Raw genomic sequence first — 14,582 nt, 5'->3', positions numbered from 1 at the left:
ATGTTTGCATGTCCAGGACCAAAGATACGTCCAGCGGAACATCTGCGCCGGACGCCGCACAGGACGGCCTCCAGAACCGAGGCGCTTTCTCTCGAACCTCTTTCCCACTTCACGTTACCGCTCGAAATCTAGCATTTAAAGGCCACCGTGTACTTATGTTGTGTGTTTTTCTAAATAAACAACCAAAGCATGTACTACTCACCTTTATTTTGTAACGCAAAAAGGGCGAAAGCCAAACAGCGACTGATAATTTGTTTTGAAACCACTTAGTAAACATCCTTAGGGATCGTTGCTCAAAATGAGGCGGTTTCTTTTACTTTGTTTCGGTAAAAAAAAAACAAATCTCCTTCGCTTTATTGGACAGCACCCAGAAGAACGCTAACGAATTAAGCGTAATGAAGAACGTAACGATGCGATGTTGACTAAATGCTTGCTTCGAAACGTTACCGCTGTCGTTTACAATCAATGTTCATAAAAATTTCCGTCCCGCCTCTGTGAAAATGTGGGAAACTCCGAAAAACATTCCATCGCGGTTCGTTTTCAAGCGTTTCCCCTATTCCCGTTCGATGTTTCCCTCCGGTTTGCTCCGGTTTAATCTAACTTTATGATACGCATTGTCGATCGTTAGCGCGATGAAATGTTTTCCTGCCGAAAGTCATACCCATTCCAGCTAGCACACCCTCCTCGCGTACCGTGGTGGTGCAGCATTTAATTATCAAACGCATTCTCTTACGCTTACGAGTCCATTTATGGAGTGTTTTTGTAGCGCAGAGTGAAGTTCACTGTTAGGACAATTGAAAATATCGCTCGGACTGGACAGGCAACACTGTAGCCATATCCTCTTAAGCCAAGTGGAACGTGAAAGGAAGTGAAAGCAAGCTCATCAAACTGTGAAACTCAGTGATCGTATTACATTGCTTACGAAAATGAAGATTTTACATCGGTGCCGCATCGGTTCCTCTCAATTGTCCCATGCGCTTCCGTGCTGCTGCCGCAGGAGCAAATGGTACCAGGTGATTGCTTTCTTATTTCTCACAGCATGCGAAACCACTCTGCTTAGATTTGTTTCTTCGCTTGCAAAGCGAGATGAAAGTTGATCAACCATAGCAACAGCTCCACTGCCGAAGGGACAACCCCTGCTGACGGCCCGTTTTGGATTTAATCAATGAAATGACAAAATTTGCTAGCTAAGGCAGAAAACAGATTTTCATGGGTTTTGATTGAGGCTTAGTGCGGGATTTCGAATAACAATGGATGAGCATGACCCGACCGTGCCTGTCGAAGCAATCAAAAATTGATAACAAATTACAACCTTTGCTGCCCCTGTTTGAACGGAAGGAAACGAAAATCAGTCCCTTGTCAATAGTACATCAAACATCATGTGTTATTCCTACAATTTCGTTTGATTAAACAATTCGACTATAACAGGTGTTTAATTTCGAATCCTATAAATTCCCGGATGGCACTGAGCGTGCCAGTTTCTGCCATCTCTAATGCTTTCTTGTTAGCTTTAGCCGAAACGTGCCTGCCGACCCGGAAGAAATCTTTATCGCGAGAAGTTACTGCTCGAAAAAAGCGAGTCGCGGTTCTAATATGGAAATGAAGTGTTACAGCATGAAATATGTCACACTGTTATTGAGGTGTGACATGTAGTGATTGGAATCCTGGAATCATTTATTCTGTACATTTGAAGAGAGAATGGGTTTTGGGTGTTGGATATGGCCCACAAGACATGCACTCTAATACTAGAAAAATCAATTTGGTCGCAACCTTGAAAGCAATGAAAAAAAATCAAAACATCTCCTGATCAGATCAAATTCTCATGCGGCAAATTATCAGGTTGGCCCAGCGTTACCAGACATATTTACCAAGTAATTTGGAATAACCATGACCAACTTCACGTGGCGGGTGAAGATGCCTGGAAAATTCTCAAAGCTCTGCACCTCAACAACCTCCAGAGTAGCCCTTGCGAGTCTTGGGAATGGAAGCTTCAATGTGACATTTCTATACGTCAATTTCTGTAGCAGATAGAAAGCCAAGCGCAAAAGATCTCTTGGGACAGCTTTATCAGGAAAATTCGCCACGGACTGGCTTGTTTACATTGTTGTGCGGCCATGACAGCCTTGGTAAAATGTCTACACTCAAAACACTTTTCATTATGTGTGCACTTGTCGTATCGCTTTCCTTTTAAAATGGTACCGGACGACCCAATTCGTACCCACTTCTTCTTGCTATTTTTTTTCTCATTCTCGGAACAATGGGTACATCTATGTTTTGACTATTAATAGGGGCAGGAGAAAACCGTAACAGCCCCAAACCGAGACGGAGTACGTTAATGGATTCGCCAAAACGGTCAGGATTACTGAATGGCCAACAATGGCTCTCATTCGTGAACGAAGAATTCAGAGAATGGTCTCATGTAGGTTAAGATCCGAAAGCGATTTCCACACGAAAATAGATGAAACCATGTGTTACTTACTAGGAAATTCACTTCCTTTCCACAAAAGAAAAACATTAGTAAAGCTCCCTGGAAGATTTACGAAGTGTACGAATTGTTATAAATGGAAGGTTTAGTACTCCCCTGGATACAATTTTGTAGAATTTCTAGATTTATTGAACAGTTGTAGATTGATTATTCAAGTTTACTTTAATACACTAAATAAAACAATATTTGTTTCATGGCTTTGAGCGTTTGTTTGTGCGTTGTTGTTTCATTTGGTTTGAAAGTGCAAAAGCTTCAAAGAGACTGACAAAAAAGTACGTAAATGGTATTAATTTATCTCTGTCCAATTAGGCTACGTTTTCGTTTTATCGTTTTGGCACATAAATAATATCACAAATTCAGCAAAACAATATTTTTTATTAGTAGAAATTTGCAAAAGTTTAAGCCTACCATGCAGAACATTTAACATTATTTACCTTATAAATGTATCATAATTAACCAGAGAATGTTACGACCATTACGGTTCATACCTTTCGTTACCCCTGCAACCCGGGACATCTAGAGTGGTATCCATTTGTCCACATACCGGCCAGAGCACGCGGGCGTGCAGTTGAATGAATCATGTTTGCTCTAATATTCGACAGTCAATCAATCTAATAGTGTTGCCCATTAACGATCACCAGTACGCCGGACATCCCCGCACGGTCGTAGGCAATGGCATGAGCCCCTACAACCCGTAATGAATGCAGCGCCGGGTGGACGAACTCTTTGAAGCGAATGCGTGTGCGGCTGGCATTCTAGATGGAGCGTGGTGCTGAATGTTAGATAATGGCGGCCCTTTACCAAACGCACCGCAGTTCAATCTGACGTGCAGTTTCTATGGGGCTGTATTAATTTCATCAATGCAGGCACATCAGCGCACGACAGTTCATGGGATCAAACGAGTTAATGTACTAATAATATAACAATATTAATTAACAACATGAAACATATTAACACAGATGTTTTTCAATGGCAAGGAAGCTATGAATCTTTTCTTTGCTGTTCCATTGTTCAAACATGAAACTTTGTTGCAAAATAATATGCACTTTTGCAGTGGTTTTTACTACCTTTCCATAACTTTCTTCCCTTTGATAGCGCGCGCAAAGTGACAGCATCAATACAATGCACGCCTGATGTTAATTGAAGCGAACTCATTAAACTCTTGTTACACCGATACTGCTCACACCGATTTTTCAAACACTTCACGTCGAGTTGTCAACTCCAGAGGGACGTTGAAAAATAATATTTTATCCAAAGCACATCGCATAAAAAAATGTAATATTCGATCGCATGATTTTAAAGCAAGTAAAACATTTCTTTTTAAGTGCAACTTAACAAAAAAAAAACAGTTCAAAAAGAGGGAAAAAACTCTTGAAACTGAGGTACTATATCAGCATAATGAAATTGATCTCAGTGTCGTGCACAGTGGAAAACAACACCAATTAATTGGTGAAGTTTCCCGTGCGATGAATGAGCATTCATCGTGTCGGTGAAATTGGCCCTGGCCAACCCTGTCTAGGAGAGCGAAGCAACAATTACGAATCGTGCCCAAATCCAATGATTGTCTACAATCCCCGGGAACGTCCCTGTTCGAACCGGAACCGTTGGATGGCGTTGGTGTTGTTGTTGTGGCGTCGTCGTCACGCTACACCGAACGCCCATGCCAAACAGCAAACAGATATAGAGCTAATAATAGTGCTAAGCCCAAATGCCTCCCCAATCGTGTACGAACACTCCGGTGTTTTGTGGTAGTAGTCAGTGGTGAGAATGCATGTACCTAGCAGCATTGGATTGGATACTGCGGCATTCGATACTGGTGGTCAGGATTCGTGCCGTTGCGGGTAAAGCACCCGGGGTGGGCAAGGATGTTAAGCCCGGGTCGCAGTATTGTTCGTCCTTCGGATAGTCTATGACAGTCATCGTCATTCAATGGCATAATGTAGCGTACCGTAAACCATCGGCCGTTAGCGGATCGTGCACATTCGCCCAGCGACCGTCCGGGCAGTCTCGGTGCATCGTACCAACAGACACGACGGGCCAAGCGTTCTTTCCTAGCACAGCTAGACGGCCGTGCTTAGCTGCAGTAGCTCAACCAAGTGTTATTATTTAGGAAGCAATAGGTAGTGGATGGAATTGTGTTGAATTTACATCATACTCGCAAACTACAACACCCTACAAATCCCTCCTCAAACTGGTGCTGACATGCTGTGAAAGATTAGTGGTGCAAAATCGAACCAACCGCTTTCGGGACTGTAATAATATTCACCAACTAATAGCGACCTTGACACAATACGCGAACCTGCGGCAACATGGCACGAGGCACGGGTGTATCGTGGCAACGTTAAGCGTCTTAAAAATTTCGACCGGAAAGTTTGTCGACGCGGTCTACCCAACCGGGCAGATGTTGTATGCCGATAATATTACCGAGTATACAAACAATCTGGTGATTTAGCGATTCGCAAACAAAGCGTTTAAAGGCACAGGCAGAAAGGAATGGCACAAGCGAGCGAGGACTGTCTATCGCTATCCAGTGACTAAATCCGTGCCTTCAAGTCCTTCAGGGTATGGTCGGGGTGGTTCGCAGTAAACAAGTATCCGGTGCCGTCCGTATTCCATCGCTCGTCCATCCTACGCTCGTCCAAACATTTTAGACGGGCCAGAGAATATTAAATGCTTGTTTTGTTGGTTGTCTTTTGGTGACTCGGCCAGTACGATAATTGTCTTCCGTGGTACATTTTCTATAGACTCACATTCACTAACCTTGCCAGGACGCGACGCATTAGTGCGGTTTGTGTGTGTTTATGGCCTTTCGCAGGCTTCACATGCATTCCATCAGCTTGCTAGCAGCACGGTAATAGCTACGGTAAACAAATCTAACGACTGGAAAATAATGGTTTCGTGGGTCTCTTCTTTTTTGTTGTGTCTGTTTTTTTTTTTATTAATGCATCACACAACATTAATCCATGCTGATGCATTATGTCAACAGACACGTGCATTGTGCTTCACGTGTTGTAGAGAGAGAGTGAATGAGAGTGAGAAAGAGTGGATGAAAATGGGTTTTCCACCGTGTGCAGCATATAAACAATGAAATATGAAAACCGGACACACCATATGGACTGGATGGTTTTACTGGCAAATGGTGTAGTCGCATGCTTCACGTGATCAAAACACACAAATACTTGCCGGAATCCATCGCTTCCCATCATCATCATCATGCAATCTATCTACGGCTATCGATCCAAACCACATCCGCCTGTATGGGTGTATTGAATAGAGCCGTAGCCGTTTTTTGTTTTCGTCAGTTTGCCACATTTCGAATGGAAACCAATCGGCCGTGTGGCTTTTCCGTGAAACTAACTTCTAGCTGAAAGCATTTTTCTATGATTTCTTTTTTTTTTGTACGTCCTCCCACCATTCGCCTTTGTGTTTTCTTTTTGTAAATCCTTCCAGCATGAAACAGCAGTAAAATCGAGCAATAAAAAGGCAGGAAATTAACGCCTTGCAGCATCCGAGTGCCTTAGAAAAGGACCCCGCCTCGCCTTAAACCATGTCGACGCAACGTATTTGGACGACTGATAATAACCACAGGCCAGATTATGGTACGTTTTATATATATATATATATATATATATATATATATATATATATATATATTTTTGTTTCATGCTTTCTATAGCTTCAATCACATTTTTAGGTAGTTTTTTTCAGGCGGTTTGTCAAGTCACTGCACCACGAGCGTTATGCGCTTTCATTTTGTCGCTCTTTTGTTGCACTCGATGTGAATGTCTAAAAAGAGCAATCGGTAAGGGCGATGGTATTAGCTGGCAAGCAAACAACTGCGACACCCCCGGTATGGGTATCAAATCTCAGTCCAGCGTTGGGTTGAACGGTTTCTTCGCTTAGTGTGCCTAAAGCGTAAATTAAACAACTGATAAGGGGGTGTTTTGTGGGTCGAAGTTGCTAATCATAGAGAGTGAAAGAGATTTTGTTATTTCATTAGTTAACAATTTCTTAGAACTTCCTCCACTGGTTTTAATCTCTTGTGTTATGGTTGCCTTGGAAAATACACATGTTTTTGCACAAACTTCATTCGATGCTGACGCTACTTCTTCTCTGGCCTGTTGTTGTTGCTATTGATCTAACGCGAAGGTACTGGGCCAAGGCATAATGCCGTATACGATAACCGAATTCTTAGAACTAATGCTCCCCAAAATAATATCCTCGACGGTATTTGTCTTTTGCTTAAGGGAAAAACTAATAAACAGAAGAGGTGTTTATACACATGGTTGAGTATTGCTGCTTCCCATGTCTACAACTCAGCAAGGAACGCACGACACGTGATGGGTAATCAAAGATGAACAGAGCAACGAGATCAAATGGTTGCTGAATGTTGGATTCGCAATAAATCAAAGTGATGGACCGCAGAAAGATGCTATTGGTTGGATTTGGACTGAAGGACTAAATGCAAAACCAAGCGTCACAGGTGTAGTGCGTAGCTGTGCCAAATTTATTATGTATGAGAAAAAAGGAATATTTTAAATCGAGAGCCACGTGTGAGCTTGTAAACACTGGGATTCGAAATGTTTGATGTATAGTTCGAGCAATTTGTCTCATGAGATACGTCCTGAAAAAGGTTATATAAATATGATTTTATTAACAACTTATATAAAGTAAACAGCTTATGACATAGTATAATTTGGAAAAGGTTTGTAAGAAACAATTGGAGCAGCTTTAAGTTTCATCCAAATATTGACATTTTTACCTACCAGAACTCTTTTACTATACCCACTTTGGTGGAGACACAGAAAAACTGTTCAATACTGTGGGAAATTAGACAGATGTTTCATAGTGTGCCAACCGTACACCGGGAATCTAATAACTTGGTGCGTTTTCAATAGCAAAATCATGTTCACCTGATGACCTGCATAGCACCATACGTACAAATTATGCATGCATCTGGCCGGGTCAATAAACCTACCAACTATCCGCACCACACCGCACGTACAATAAACGGGACATGAAAGTGCCAGGATACGATTGTCAGTGGGTCATTCCCCTTTTTTATGCCCGGCACACCCGTGGCTCTGAATGGTGGTGGATGGCCGAGCATAATTGTATCTGTCAACCAACCGCTCATACGTGCACCGGTCAATCATCACGCTGTGCTTAGGGAAACCTCATTTGGGAAGCAAAGGGAAGTGGGTCCATGCTGTAATAACGGGCTGGCCTGATTGAAGATATCATGTGGCGAAAGTTGGAAGCTCAAAGCCGGCAACGTTACCTATTAAACCTTCTGCAGTAGAATCTCAGTATACGATATTAGCAGCAGTAACACGCTCTATTGAAAGTATAAAATAATGAATTATTTACAAAAAGTTGGACATACAAACAATATTCTGTAACGGTGGTGAAATTATGTATCTACGAATAAACATAGAACGTTTAAATTACTTCGAAGAACAGGGTTTTGCTATTGTAATAATTAGCAAGTAGTAGCTGCAGGACATACAACAGGAAGCACCGACATCTCCTTTAACATTATCCAGAAAAGAATGCCCTAGTTTCTGCTGTACCACATTAATTAAACCCGAACCTCCATTGCCGCAGCGGGGGTTTTGCATTTATGCTGACTTCACCGAACATCGACAATAAGCGTCACAAAAGTTACACATAATTAGTTTTCGTCTGCTCGTTACTTGTTCAACCTGAGGTAGTACTAGATTTGATTACGATGCCCTTGCCATTAATTGATTCTCCCACTACAGTCGTGCAAGGACTGCAAGTACAAGTTGTTAGTCGCCGGCATGGTGGCATTTAATGGTACAATTCTTCCCCAAAACCGGAAACGGTATCGCTATACGTTTAAAGCACTGCTCGAGTAATTAACATTAAAAGTTTACCAAACCTTCGTCAGTTGTGTCCTCTGTCAGCTCGTACTGCCTGGCAGTTGAAAATTTAAGGTTTCGTTTTTGTCTTCCTCCTACACCTATTCCAAGGCCAAGATTCGGAGAAGAGCTCCATCACGCATCCCAACACCGTGCCACCCGCCGGACATCCCTACCTAATCGGTATCCAATCAAGGTAATGCAGGAAGCGCCTCGTTCCCAGATTAGCTCCAAACATTGTATAACCATTAACGCTCGTTGTGCTCGCCTATCTCCACCATTTCCGTTCCAACATCTTGCCCGGTTTGGAACGGCCTCGTACAGATTCCGGCGGCGATATTATCACAAATCGATACTGCTATTTCTGCTGCTGATAATCTTCATCCTGACGATCGCTATCATAGTAATAGCATGTTTGCGTGAGTATCTTTAACCTTGCGCTACGGCACTATCACCGATCTGACTCCTGACGCGACACGAAACTAATGCGCCTTCTCGCTTCCAGTACATTTCCCGCCCGAGATCTGTCACACCGCGGACTGTCTCCGTTCCGCGGCCGCCCTCAAGCACAGCATGGATCTGACGGTGGACCCTTGCGAAGATTTCTACCAATATGCCTGCGGCAATTGGGAGGATGAGCATCCGCGGCCCGACTCGTACGCCAGCTTCGATTGGTTCAGTGAGCGACAGGCGAAGATTTTACGCAACATCCGACACTACCTGCAGGCGAACAATAGCGAGTTTGATCCGAAACCCGTAGTGCAGGCCCGTGCCATGTACACGGCCTGCATGAACCTCACTGCCATGGATCGGCTCGGCTATGAACCGGTTTTAAAGTACCTCAAGCAATTCAATTTGCCCCCGTACCCGTCGATTCTGAACGTGACGGATGTGGCCGAGTCACCCGTCTTCAAGGGATATGACTTGGACTGGGTACAATCGCTGGCCAAGATAAAGCAATTGCTTGGGATGGATATTTTCATTGGGTTCGATGTGTACCCGGATCCACGCCACCGAGACTACAACCGGTTAGTGCTGGGAACGCCGGAGAGTGGCTCCGATTTGCCATTGTAAGTACAGCTTCGTTTGCGATGTCATCTTCGGATGAGGCATAGCATTTAATCAAGGAACAACTTCACAGCAACACCGATATCCTGAAGCACATCCGCTATGGGAGAACTCGTCGGAAGCTTATGGTCAGTGCGGATGACAAGGAGGATGACGTAGAGGAAAGTGACGCGGAAGAAGATTCGGCGTCTGTAAGTGCGTACAAAAAGTTTATGATCGGAGTGATGAAACTGATGGTGAACCATACCGATCCGACAATCAACTTACAATCCTTTAATGCGCAATTCGAGAAAGCTGCGACGATCGTGGTCCAGTTTTCGGATTCAATCACTAAGGTCGGTGCTGCACGGGAGTCACCACGATGATTTACTGACGTCTTCAATTTCATCACTACTTTCTAGTTCAATCGAGAAGCCGAGAACGCTTCCAAGAGTACAAACTTGGAGGATCGCCTCAACTTGCAGGATATTGTGTACTACACGGTAACGGATTTGCAGAACATCACCGACACGTACCTGGCGCCGAAGGATCCACTACCAATCTGGGAAAAACTGGTGGCCAGTGTATTTGAAGGGATACCGGAAGCGCAGCTCAACCTGCAGGACGAGATGATCCTCACGAGCAATGCGGACATACTCTACCTGAAGCTCCTTGCAGAGTATCTTTCCGTGACACCGCTTGCCCACATCGAGCTGTACATCTGGTGGACGGTGGTGGAGGAACTGATTCTCCACACCACGATGGAGGTACGCAAACTGTACTACGATTACTACAAGTCCATCACCCCGACGGATGGGTTCAGCTCGCGGACCCTCTACTGCACCGGTACCGTAAACCGTCTGCTCGGGATGGCCGTCAGTTACGCGATCTCCAGCGATAACTTTACCCAGCGCACCAAACCACGGGTGCACGATATGCTCCGGTACATACGTACCGCGTTCGAAGGACTCGTACGAGACACCACCTGGATGGATTGGCCAACCAAGCAGTCGACGTTGCGAAAGTCAGAGGCGATGCGAAGCCTGATTGGCTTCCCCGAGTGGATTCTGGATCATCGTGAGCTGGAGCAACATTACAGTGGGGTACACACGGCCTACGCTACGTGCGCTAGCCAGTGCACGTCCACCCTAACCAACCGCAACAAATAACCGCGTAATGTTTCTTTCGTCCACTGTTTGTTTCATGTTTGGCAACCTATTTTGTGGCTGTGAATATCAGCTGAAAGTGAACGAGAGCACCCACCTGGAAAACATGATGGAGGAAATACAGCGTAAAAACATCATCAAACTGCGCCGCTGGCGACAGAAACATGAACTCAGCTGGGAAACTTTGCCCACCAACGTGAACGCGTTTCACACATTCCAGGAAAATGCTATAAGTACGTACGTTTAATATTCGGCTGTCGGTGGGTCATTCCCCGAGGTTCCTCCGCTGTCCCCTAGTGCGCACCATCCTGGTACATCCTTTTCGCACTGGGAGGGCCACCAGGGCGCAGGTTTGGGCCACCCATGTATACTTGTTTTGTCGGTGCGAAGGTTGTTAACCTTGTTTTTTTTTCTTCGTTTTTTTCCCTCGGTATGATTGTGATTCCATTGTTTTAAATTTCTACAATTTACCATGTCCGACGATGCTTCCAGCCATACCGATCGCAATCCTGCAGTACCCGTTCTACCATCTAGGGCTGGAGTAAGCAGTCTTCCACGATAATGCTATCCACAGAGCACACACACACACACAACAGCACAGAATTATGTTTAAGACAAAATGGAAAGGACCTTGCTTACACCAGCTTCAAAAGGAGCAATGCCTGAGGTTGTCATCACACAAAAAAAGCTGAAGGAATAACAATTAACGCACGGCGCACGCACATCCTTTTCGTCGCACGTAAAGCTTTCCTAGGGTTAGTGAGATTAAGCTGTGGACATTAAAAAGGCCATTTTAATAAAAAAAAAACGAAAAAGATCCGCAAAAACTCTTTGTACAGCGGAGTGCATAACTTAAAGCGTTTTTGCAATGCAGATTGCATACTTTTTTACATTACGCCAGCAGGTATGCAATTCGTTGTAGGAAAAACGCTTTAATCCTGCCTGTTTGTGTTCAGAATCTGTTTGATCCCGGTAAACGACTGTCCCCATAGGTAGTGAAACTGTCGTAAGGCTAATGAAGTTTTCCCGCTTTCCTTTTGCAGGGCGCTAAACTATGGTGCACTGGGCACTATCCTTGGCCATGAGCTTACACACGGGTTCGATGATAGTGGTTAGTGTACGACGAGTGTTTTTACCGCTGTACAGGCGCATTACATCATTTTCTGCCTCATTTCCAGGACGTCAATTTGATAAGAACGGCAATCTGAAGCAATGGTGGACGAACAAAACTGTGCAGGAGTACGTTAACCGTACGATGTGCTTTGTGAAACAGTACAGCCAGTACTACATACCGGAGGCGGACGATTATGTACGGGGCCGTTACCTTTTTAATTAAGCGATTTGTCAACTTTCGTATCGTAATTACTGCTATCGTTTTGCAGATCGATGGTTTGCTAACGCTCGGTGAAAACATTGCCGATAACGGCGGTGTCCGGGAGGCATTCCGGGCGTATCAACTTTACATGAAGAATGCTGGCATGGAACCGATGCTACCCGGCTTCGAGAATTACACGCACGAGCAGCTGTTTTTCATCTCGTACGGCAATATATGGTGCGAGTCAAACACGCAAGCTGCTGCGAAAGCGTATCTAGACGATTCACACTGTCCGGGAAAGTTTCGGCTGAAGGGTGTGCTAACCAACTCGCCCGAGTTTAGTCAAACGTTTGGCTGCCAGCCGGGAACTGTGATGAACCCAAGCAAGGACAAATGCCGCATATGGTAGCGGGAAACGCGTGTCGTGTGGCACCATGTGGCCGCTATTACGAGTGCCAGGTTTCAGCGAGTGTTCGTGGGAAAGGAAGCTTAGCAACAGGACACTAGCGTTAAGTTAATTCAACAAAAAATCTCAGATGTAATGTGTGACACTGCACAACAATGTACCCAGTGAAAGTGATACAGAGAAATGATGTGAGCATTTAGCTAGTGTGGAACATAACTCGTGAGGGATGAAAGTGATTCTTATAGAGCAATATTTTAAAGAAATCGTTTTCTGAATGTTTGAATAAACGTGTTGAAATGTCTGCAATGCAACTCCACATGGAGGACGGTTTACAGTACCAGCAATTGATGACTAGAAATGTGTTTGAAACTGTATTGTTCTTGCTGAAACGTTTTATGAGTTTTAAACAAGCCATTAGACTCCACACAAATTCTGTTGAGAATCTTCCTATCGAACACGGTCAACAGGGTTTCGTAAATGTTGTACAAAGTGTATGTCTCAGAGGCGTATGATAGTACTAGAACTATATAGACAAACACTCAATTTCAAGTCCAATCCCACACCATCCATCCCATCGGGAAGTATACAATTACTGTGTCTGTGAAATTCAATTTACAACGGCTATTATTCCCATTTCAAACTCGTCGATCCGATTTTATACCAGCACGAAGCTGGGTGACGTTTCGACGTTGACGTTTCTCCCTCCCGAAGTTGACCGACGTTTGACAGCGCACGCTAAACATTTTTTGTGCACCACAATCGTTTCAGGTAAATGAAATGATTTAGTAATGAATATCTAGCGAATATACAGATCATAATCGTTGTTATTCTATTCCAATCCCAATAAGTGAACGATAACACGTGTTCAAGAAAACGCCCCCCAATCAGCAATTGCCTACTCGGATTGCGTGTGCGAGCGGAGAAGAAAACTTTCCTCTTTTTCCTTTGCTTCTTCCTCTACCTCATCGTATTCAGCCGTATTTGTGCCGTTGTCATAAAGTGAGTTTGCAGGGAGGTGGGTCCAAAAAGCAGTAGCAGCAGCAAAGAACAAGGTAAATTGATCGGGAATTAGTGCAAAATCGACTATTCAAAGTGTAGCGTGTGATTGGCAAACGATTCCCAACGCGATTTCAATCGTTTTTGGGCAGGAAACGGCTTTGAACTTGCAAATCTTGCCTGTTTGCTTTGGCCAGAGTGGAACGCAGCCGATTGACTCATCAGCAACTTTCGTGGTGTAGTGGAAAAAGCGGCTGGGCCCAGCGACATTGGCCGTAAGTGCGTACCCCTATCGTAGTATGTGGCGACCGATTGGTGACTTATTGAGAAAATCGGAACATTTAGTGTTGGCAATTTAGCAGTAAACGAGCAAGTTCCGGTCAAATAAATCGAATGCACCATTTCTCTTCACTCCCCGTGACTTGAAGCGGGCGCCTGTGTTGTGTGCGTGAGTGTGTGTGCGTGCTGGATGGATTCGGGTGTCTGGAACTGTTTATTCAAAAACCGCAATCGGTACGCTAATTAGGTGAAAAATATTCATCTCCCGTTCCGGGGTGGATGATTGTGTTGTGCCCCTCGGGGCGGATATTCCTCGAGGTGGCCAGGCATAGGTCCGAACCGTCGGGACGACGAAGAATTTCGTCGCATCGAAGAGAGTGCCCGTTTTCGTTCGTGACCGCCCGGCAGTGGTGTTGGTGCGTATAACTGTGCTGCGGGGTACATATGTGCGTACGTGTGTGTGCGTTCATCGAAAGCGCGGGTGCATGAGCGAGAAAGCACACAAATCGGAAAGTGTGAACAGTTTGCTAGAAAAGGAAATGGCTATGCACCAAGTCCACATGCCCGAGCGAGATGGGGCGAGTCAAAATGGCGTTTCTGGAATGTGATGAATTTATTATTCGTTGTCCGTTGTTCTCACGCGCCCTCTAGCCGTACCCAGTCACCCTCCGTGTACCGTGCCCTTAACGCTTCGTGGGCGAAAGCTAATGGGACTGTTCTCAAAAAAAAAACCATCGAAATAGTGCCAGCCTGTCGTAAGGGTGATCTGTTGTTGGGATGGATTTCTGTGTTGATTTTTTCGGTTGTGCGTTGCCATCTTTCCGTATCGTTTGCATCGATAAGTGCATAGAGAGACGTTCGTAGATTGAATGCTTTCTTTTGCCCGATGAAGCGCAACAAACTTGGACTCTGCGTACCATCTGTCATCAGGTTGGCATAGAAATTATTTCGTCGAAGGTAGAGGAAAGCATCACAGCAACTCATCGTGCTTTGTACCGAGTAG

General features: G+C 44.6%; 1 protein-coding gene across 1 annotated transcript; it reads left to right on the top strand.

Moving 5' to 3' along the window:
- The first annotated feature begins 6,032 nt into the window (after nucleotides 1-6,032).
- On the top strand, nucleotides 6,033-12,307 carry LOC128719545 (neprilysin-2). Its single transcript, XM_053813172.1, has 11 exons — nucleotides 6,033-6,084; nucleotides 8,482-8,566; nucleotides 8,695-8,789; nucleotides 8,876-9,440; nucleotides 9,512-9,773; nucleotides 9,840-10,520; nucleotides 10,657-10,816; nucleotides 11,076-11,124; nucleotides 11,627-11,694; nucleotides 11,762-11,892; nucleotides 11,966-12,307. The coding sequence occupies exons 1-11, from the start codon at nucleotides 6,033-6,035 to the stop codon at nucleotides 12,305-12,307; spliced, it is 2,490 nt and encodes an 829-aa protein (XP_053669147.1).
- The last annotated feature ends 2,275 nt before the right edge of the window (nucleotides 12,308-14,582 follow it).

The sequence above is a fragment of the Anopheles marshallii genome, chromosome 2, assembly GCF_943734725.1.
Source record: "Anopheles marshallii chromosome 2, idAnoMarsDA_429_01, whole genome shotgun sequence".
NCBI classification, from domain to species: Eukaryota; Metazoa; Arthropoda; class Insecta; order Diptera; family Culicidae; genus Anopheles; species Anopheles marshallii.
The sequence above is the reverse complement of the archived record's forward strand: the minus strand, read 5'-3'. Positions and strand labels throughout refer to the sequence as shown.

Bases quoted from the DNA above. Each gene is read 5' to 3' on its own strand.
- LOC128719545 (XM_053813172.1), top strand. From the start codon at position 6,033: ATGTCGACGCAACGTATTTGGACGACTGATAATAACCACAGGCCAGAT. The intron at 11,125-11,626 runs GTAAGCAGTCTT...TTCCTTTTGCAG, and splicing joins TTCTACCATCTAGGGCTGGA to GGCGCTAAACTATGGTGCAC. The intron at 11,893-11,965 runs GTACGGGGCCGT...ATCGTTTTGCAG, and splicing joins TACCGGAGGCGGACGATTAT to ATCGATGGTTTGCTAACGCT.